This window comes from Trypanosoma theileri (assembly GCF_002087225.1).
Source record: "Trypanosoma theileri isolate Edinburgh chromosome Unknown TM35_Tth_18_V1, whole genome shotgun sequence".
Lineage (NCBI taxonomy): Eukaryota > Euglenozoa > Kinetoplastea > Trypanosomatida > Trypanosomatidae > Trypanosoma > Trypanosoma theileri.
Window position 1 is genome coordinate 233,355 of NW_021639860.1, and position 7,988 is coordinate 241,342.

Sequence of the window (7,988 nt, forward strand, 5' to 3'; positions counted from 1 at the left end):
TGTGCCTCTGCTATTTTGGTGTTCTACTAGTTGTTATTCTTCTTTTGGTCGTTCGTAGCCTCTGTGTCGTTGTGCTGCTCCGCCTTGGTGGGGTCAGGGGGTGTCCCGGGCCGTCTCGGACTTGTCCGTGTGGCGGGGTTGGACCCCCACCCCTGTATTTTTTTTTGGGGGCGCCAGGCGCGCCATCTGGTTTTTGCCGTCGCGATGTGTGTTTTCTACATGTGCTGGTGGTGGTTGCGCTTTTGTTTGCGGCACCGGGCGTTGCGCTCTGGCTGTGGGCCTCTGCCTCCCATGGGGTGGGCTGGGCCGGCCCATGTGGGGAGGGTTTTGGACCAATACGCCCTTTGCGACGTGGGCTGCCTTCCCGCCGTTGCACCAAGGGGAATGCCATTCCTAAGAACGCATGTATCGAAAAGAAAAATAAAAAGAATTTGGTTTTTAAGGAGACCACCCACCCTAAACGTTTAGTAAGTTTAATTTCTTTGAATAAATTCACCTCAGCCCCCTTGGCAGTATATGAAGGCGGCCGCCCATTAAATTTGGCGCCATCGATCTCGTGGCGCAATAGAAGCGCATCAGACTTCGGATCTGAGGGTTGCAGGTTCGAGTCCTGCCGGGATCGTGTTTTTCCATGGTGAAGATGTGCTACCTTATCGTGTTTCCAAGGTTAAGTGCTTGAATTTGTTCAAGGAAACCAAATCCAATCACTAAATGTTTGAAGTGGGTGGTCTCCTTAAAAACCAAATTCTTTTTATTTTTCTTTTTAGTACATGCGTTCTTTGCGATGCTATACCCTTGGTGGCGTTTGGCCATCGAAAGTTGGAGTCAAGGACCATTACCTCGTATTCTTTCGGGGGAAGTCATGGGCCAGCAAATTCTTATCCTGAGAGTTTACGGGTTCATAGGCTACAAACGTCATACAGCACCGTCTCCAGCAGAGTCGTACTGGGACAAAACTTTATCCAAGAAGGTCCTGGGGCGCGTATCAGCGTATCATCAGCTGCAGTTTCTTTTATATATTGCCCTTTAGTGTGAATGCTGCTAAAAAAGGAGTGGCAGGGACCCTAGAGATAGTAACAACTATGTCCTCCAGTGGTGGAAATTAGACTTGGCCGCTGAGGGGACTCAGAGAGACGAAAAAAAAAATCCATGTTCCGCCATCTACGAGATTTATAGCAATCTTTTTACCAATGCGCACTTTAACTACGCAACGGTATTAAACGATACTAAACATACATATACTCTTGCCGATGGCTCGTTGTATTTTGATAAAACCCAGAAGAAGTGAATAAGAAAAAAAATATTAAGTTGAAAGCACCAATTCCACGCCATTGTGGCACCTATTCATCAAAATAAAAGAGTTTTAAGAGATTCTATAAAACAGAGCGTGCTCGTCACCACACCCCGCGCCTACTAGAGCGGGATGGGGGTAAGAAAATGCTGCCGAAAAAGCGGTGGTGAGAGAAGAAAGATCAAAGCAAATCAGAAACACAAGAAGACGCTTGCCTCAGGGCAACAGGGCAGGGGCATCCTGCGAATGCCGTTGGCCCGAAGGTGAAAGCCAAGAAAAACGACATCAGTAGAGGATTTTGTGTACCCCATGCCTGGGTTTATACTCTTCGGCGGCCTTGGCCCCACCTGGCACCTAGTAGTCCGAAGGGGGTTGGAGTCTGAAAACGCACGAAGCATTTATCCCAAGAAATGTGAAGAGATCCACCTGCCAAAACCGGAACTCCAGTGCCAGAGGGAGTTTGAAAAAAAAAGAAACGAACGCTGGGCATGCGAATAAGGTATGCTTTCCCATGACCTGTGTCCACCTTTCAGCTAGAACTGGAATGGGCCCAACTGCGCCCCAGGCGCATCCAAACCATTACGGGAAGAGAAATAAAAATAATGCGTGTGCAATCTGATTTTTGCGCCTTCCGGCGGACCGTACGCCCCGAGCCGTAATACACTCGTAAGCCCCCCACCTCCCCAGTTTTCCGCCCCCGGGAATCACGTTATTATTCTTATTTTTTTAACGATTTATTCTTTTGATAATTTTCATCGTTTCATAGATTTATTCTTTATCGGTTTTCTGGGAAATACCCCAAGGCCGTTGGGGGGCCACAAAGTGGCCAGGTATTTTTGGCAACGGGTTTGCCCCGCCCCCTCAATGGGCAGAAATCGTGATCACACGGCACTTTTTTTTTTGCCAGAAATCCATTTTTACTCTGCATACGAAGCTTCATCCTGGAGTGTTGGGGGTGCGCTGTTCTCCCCTTATCTCTCCTGCGGGGTCGCGGGGCTCTAAATCCAGTATTTGCGCGGAAAACCCAATCCCAATCCCGAAGCAGGGGCCCCCGGCCACTTGTTATATTTCTTTTTGGGTTCTTCTATCCCATTTCGTTAGCCCACAAGCCTAAAAGAAACCCGAAGCAGGGTATCGAGATTGAATAGAATCAATAGGCGTTTTCTCTTTCATTGCGTTCTGGCCTTATGCCGCTGCATGATTGGAGGCCGAATGGGGTTCACAAGAAAATATGGACAGCTGCATGCGAAACTGTAGGTCGGGTATTTTCATCCCCTCAAGACCGAACCTCATTCGATGATCATAGAGGGTGCGGTAGGTAAGAATACGTTCCAGTATTTCCTCGCATATACCGTGACGGAACCGCCTTGATGAAGCTGCCATTTTTGTACTCTTATCGTAAATTTTCCCAATGTGAACATTGGGGGTTACTTTCGAGGCAAAAATAGGGCGACAGTCGTTGAGGCCACGATGCCGCACAGGGTTTCCACGCAAACGGAGCAGGCAACTCTTCCTTCCCTAGTGTTGTGTTGTTGGAACCGCTTGTTTCTGGGCACGCGGTAAGGGAGCAGCGGGACAGGTTTATCTGGGTGTAGCGCCTTGGTGTGTGACTGCCCACATGACGCGATAGTCTTTTTCGCGGTATGGTTATTGGGTCCTTGTTGAGTCATCCGTAACGCCAAATGTGGGAGTTTTCTTTATTTGCAGCATCTGGTAATGTCGGCATTTGCCCATCGAGTTGGCACTTGGTTGTGTGTTTCTGTATTGGGAGTACCTATAGCGATGGAGGAGGGAAGTACGGCGGCGATGCTCGTGAAAGTGTTTTTTGGACGTTATCTGATTCCATTGTAGTGGGGTCCGGAAGGTGCGTGATCGTTATCTGCTTGCCAAACTCCCCTCGATCATCTGTGCGGAAGCGACATTGATGACAGAATGGTTTCGCAGCCTTCTGGGGGGATTGCTGAGACCTGTTTAGCCATTTGCACGGATTGTGCCGCGGTTACGGGTGGTGGTGCATCCGCATATGGCTTCTAGCGTTTGCCATTTGTTTGTGTGCCAAATAGCCAGTGGGGCAGAGTAATGGTCGGTCTGATCTGATGGCGAGGGGTGCGACAATGTGCGGTTGGGAGTTTGTCGTTTGAGAGTGGTGCTCTGTGATGGTGTCGGATTTATGCTTGGAGGGGGGGGGTGTGGTTGTGCTGTCTACACCAGCGGCATGATGGGTCAGTGTCTTTCGTGACGATTCTGTGGACCCAGCCAACGTGCCTAGAGGCGTTTGTGCAGAACTTGGTTGGGGTATGCTTTCTCCCACCCCGGGTGTTGGAGTTGCGAGGTGTGTTTTTAGTTTATTTACTCGCCGTTGTCTCTCTGTTTTTTTCCAATGTGGGGTTCTCAGCATTCTGTTGTTGGACGCGGTATCGATGAATTGTCGTAAGAACGTCCGTAGTCTATGCTAGGACGTTTTGGGGAAAGGTGGGGTGCCATGACTTCTTTCGCAGATTTGTCCGCAAGTTCGTTTTGAGGAACTCTGGTGTGTCCAAATATGAAGTGAAGGGATGGGCGAACCTTCCGTGGTTGTGGGAGGATGGTTGCGTCTCATAATCTGCGGAGGACTCCACCCTCGCTCTAGTGGACCCAGTTTCAATGGCAGGTGGGAGTGGCAGTGGGTCAGTAAGCACTGCTACTACCAGACGCCTACGATCCGTAGAAAAGTAGGAGAGCGGTGTCGTTTGGGGCCGCTCCCTATAGGCCAAACATTCTGCACGATGGCTGCACGCCAGAGCGCTCCCGACACTTCTAACGGAGTGTATTGGTTCTTGCTTCTTTAAAAGCAGTGGTGGGCAACCAGTCCCTGAGTTTTGTTGGGCTGAGCCTTCTGCTCATGGGGTGTATGAGATGTGAGCTTTGGATTGGGCTCTGGCAAGAGAAGCCGGTTTCTTGTCTTCATACTCGGCATCCGCCTTGAGCCCTCCTGGTGGGGTGGGGGAGGTGTTGAAAAAGACTCTCTTGAGATAAGGTAGTGAAGAAGCTGTGTGGGGAATATCGTACCCATCAATGCATTTGTATTTATCACTTACGAGACGGAGGGCATTGCGTATTGTGTGTGAGTCTGGGAAGATCGCTCTTGCACGCAGAGCCACATACAGCCCCTCTGCTGCACAATTTTAGCTGGTACTCCACGCTTCTCATGAGAACAATCCCTGAGAGAGATGGGCCGTGTTTCCTCTAACGCATCCGCTCGCGAGGCGCCAATGGGAAATGCTAGCAGTGACGTTTGCTGCATGTGTATTGGACCTTTCTTTGTTTTGGTATGTGGTCGGCGTCGTCTCATTCCGCTATGATAATGCTGCATTAAGAGGCCTTGATTGCACGATAACGTTTTTGCAAAGGCCATGGCGCCATGCATTTCCCCAGCCCCCACTCCAAGCTGCCGGGGGTACCGCATTAATTTTTTGTGATTCTGGTTCTGGTTCTTTTATTATTATTATTTTTTTTTTTTTGAATCGAAGAGGATATTATCCATGCCGTTCTTCACCCCAAGTGGGGATTACGCCGCTACCCAAAGTAATCGTGTCAGACGTTCTTCTTTGGTGTTGTTTCCCTTTTGTATGGGGTTTGAAGCCGCCAGTGAAGGTGGGGCCAAACGGAGTATACTTTCTCTTTAATCTCTTGATTTCCATAGCGTTCTTTCTTACCCAAGACGGTTTAAGAACAAGCACTCTTAATCTGCCTTTTCTTTTCACAATAGTAGCTGGGGTAAGAGAGTTTTATCTTTCACGCCGTACTCAAGTTTGCGTTGCTAATTTAAATTAGCACTATAAAAATAAAGTTAAACATTGCGCATAAAGTCATCGGATAAAAAATCAGCATATCCATTCAAGGCGATTATTTTACTTTTGCACTTTCGCAATAGCGTACGGAAATGCCATTCAGTGAATCTCTCCCTTAGTTCAGCCTGGGCATCCGAATCCTATAGAGGAAAAACGTGGGAAAGGAGGATATGGTTCTGTTCATTATATCTGGAATCTGAATGCGAGTGGCGCTGATGGGCCCCTCCCCACACACACTCGCTAGCCAAACTCTATCCCCAATTCAGAAAAAGTGAAAACTTTTACTCACGTGATAACCCATTCGCAGAGTTGTCATGTAATCACTCCGGACGCGTTAGCAATACTAAGGGGAATACCCGCGGCAACCCACTATGGCCAGAAAGAAGGAATTAAAAGTTATTTTTTAAGCGGCGCCTTGCGATAGGACGTTCTTTATTTCGATGGGCAATACGTTGGGGAACGCAGCCATTGAATGTCAAAAAGATAATATGAACATCCCGACCTTCCACTTGCACGATTGTAGGCGCTCTGGAATTTTCAACAACTTCCGGTCATCTTTTACTCCCCCACGAATCTGGAAAAAGCAAAGCGTACCATCTGTGAAGAGGCACGCCCGCAATAAACCTGTCTGCTAAGTCCCCGAGGGTTTCGGCGGAGCCTAACTCGTTTTTAAGCATTCTAGAGAATAAAGCAATTTTGGCACCGGCTCTCAAAGGGAAAAGTTTCGCTTGTAAATGGGTGGGTTTTTTTTTCCCCTTTTCAAAGTGGGGAAGGCCCGCTGCACCCTCTTATAGAAAAAAGAAATGTGTCGTCAGATGCACTTCTAAAACGAAAGCGGCAGGGAAAAAAAACAGATGTTTTCACTTTTATTTTAATCACTCTCTAAAACAAAAGATAAAGGCGCAGGACGAAAAACAAGAACATACTTTTTACTTAACCCCACGAAATTTAAGAGATGAAGAACAGAAACCGTTTAGCAAGAAGGAAAAAAAAAATTATACTTGGCAAACCCTTGAAATCCAGTAGCCCATTATCGCCTTGCAACTCTTGCTGCGTGGGAGTATCATCTTCTCTCATCTCAACATTTCTTCGTGTTTTCTTGGGAATTGCACGTTTCAAATCCAGACTTCTAGAAAGAAATAGGGCTGCGGTGCTCTCCACTGTAACACCGCTGCCTCCGAAACGTGGCAGTAGCTGATGTCACAAAATGTATAATTTCAGCATAAACCTTACAAACTTTTGCTGAAAACTGTAACACCCAACACGCTGCTATCTGCATTGCTGGGTCGGGTAGGAAAAAAATAAAAATAAATTGCCGCACTCATATAGGCAAACTTTGCTAGGCCAAAGAAATGGAACAATCCCAAAATGAGTCAACACTTTCTAAGATTATCAAATAGATAAAGGAAATGATAAAATGATGCCTTCAAAGGTGGATCGGCTTCATTTGGAATCATCCTCATTTTTATTTTTGGGACCGAGTAACCCGTTATCAACGTTTAAAGGAAAAGTTTTTACTCTATGATCGAGCATGGGACGACTGCAAAGGAGGCTTCAAGAAAAGCAGCCGACGCAATCAAAACCTCTACTCCAAGGAGATCTTTCTCGGCCTCTGGAATGATGTAAAATTCTCACACGCTGACTTTCCAATGATTTCAACCCAATAATGGTCTAAATTTTGCTGAACTGGCGGGCGGCATCGGGACAACAAGACGATTTTAAAGCCATTGGATGCCCCACAAGGGAACTTGTTCTTTCCCAAGAGCCGGTGTAGTAATCATTCATGGGTTCCAGAACTTGTGGTGGAAGTCAACGCCTGGAACAAACGAATTTCATCAAGGAGGTTTTTAAGACGCATACTTATGGCAAAAATGGCATGGCCAACATGGGAAAAAGCAAAACGGACTCCTCTGCCTACAGGGTTGCGTGCCAAATTTGCAGCTCTCTTGATAGAGTTCCTTGGCACCTTGTAATCTGGCAAAATGCGTTTTTTCTCATTGGTCTCGAAGGTCTACAGGAGCCCCGTCTTCCGCAGCAAAGGCGCCAAATGCTTGACATGGTAAGAATCTTTCCCAGAAATTTGCAAAAAAGAAAAAAAGAAAACGATAAACCAGATGAGAAACCGGTTTCGCAGTATCCAACAGCAGCTGCCAATGCAGGATCAAAACCTCTGCTTTTTTGTAAGCGAAATTAACCACGTGTTAAGTACGGAAATTTTGTACCAGCGACCCAGAGTGATCCATAAGGTAGAAAAAATATTTCTTTTTTTTTTTCCAATCCTTTGGCAAACAGATTATCCTATCCATTATTTCCCTGGATGGGGGTTGTGGCTGTTTTGCGGCCCTACCGCGTTGCAAGTTTCTTAAGGTAAACAGGGAATATATTCATTAAGCTCCTGTTCATCCTTAACATCATTCTCCATAACATATGGGTGCGCCAATAGTTTATCACCAGAGGGATTTCTTTTGCGGTGGCGAACGGTGCCCCACTCCCTTCCTCTGTCGGTAATTTATGGCGCTGGCAAAACATCGCATTTTTTTTCCAGAGGCGGCAACCTTTTTCGCCAGATTGAATGGGTCTCATTTCTCCTTTACAATCTTCTTTATTCGCCACGTGTGGTTTTCCAAAAAAGGAAAATTTAAATATTAAATATCTCAAAAGGGAACGTTCTGGGAAGACAACGTTATAATCAGGATCTGCTGTTTGCTGGATGTCGTGCGTGGGGTGAAATTCAGCCGTGTCTCCGGAGGGTGCGCGGGGCCGAGAAGAACGACTTAGTACAAAGAAACTTCCCCATAACGCATTCAGAAGGAAGAATCGATCATAGGAAGGCCTTTCGAAAAAAAAAAAAAAAAAAAAAAAAAAAA

At 46.7% G+C, this 7,988-nt stretch overlaps 5 protein-coding genes across 5 annotated transcripts; 2 read left to right on the top strand and 3 right to left on the bottom strand.

Annotated features, from left to right (window-relative positions):
* Positions 1-2: 2 nt before the first annotated feature.
* On the top strand, positions 3-638 carry TM35_000181780 (uncharacterized protein; the record flags this gene model as incomplete). Its single annotated transcript, XM_029026491.1, has 1 exon — positions 3-638. A coding segment is annotated over one exon (636 nt), but the record flags the coding sequence as incomplete, so codon positions are not given.
* Positions 639-711: 73 nt separating this feature from the next.
* Positions 712-1,035, top strand: TM35_000181790 (uncharacterized protein; the record flags this gene model as incomplete). Its single annotated transcript, XM_029026492.1, has 1 exon — positions 712-1,035. One exon carries the CDS (start codon positions 712-714, stop codon positions 1,033-1,035), a length of 324 nt encoding a protein of 107 aa, XP_028882188.1.
* A 2,255-nt stretch (positions 1,036-3,290) lies between these two features.
* TM35_000181800 (uncharacterized protein) lies at positions 3,291-3,689 on the bottom strand (the record flags this gene model as incomplete). Its single annotated transcript, XM_029026493.1, has 1 exon — positions 3,291-3,689. The coding sequence occupies one exon, from the start codon at positions 3,687-3,689 to the stop codon at positions 3,291-3,293; it is 399 nt and encodes a 132-aa protein (XP_028882189.1).
* Positions 3,690-4,364: 675 nt separating this feature from the next.
* Positions 4,365-4,736, bottom strand: TM35_000181810 (uncharacterized protein; the record flags this gene model as incomplete). The annotated part of the gene is made up of 1 exon (XM_029026494.1): positions 4,365-4,736. One exon carries the CDS (start codon positions 4,734-4,736, stop codon positions 4,365-4,367), a length of 372 nt encoding a protein of 123 aa, XP_028882190.1.
* A 2,728-nt stretch (positions 4,737-7,464) lies between these two features.
* TM35_000181820 (uncharacterized protein) lies at positions 7,465-7,986 on the bottom strand (the record flags this gene model as incomplete). Its single annotated transcript, XM_029026495.1, has 1 exon — positions 7,465-7,986. A coding segment is annotated over one exon (522 nt), but the record flags the coding sequence as incomplete, so codon positions are not given.
* Between the last annotated feature and the right edge of the window lie 2 nt (positions 7,987-7,988).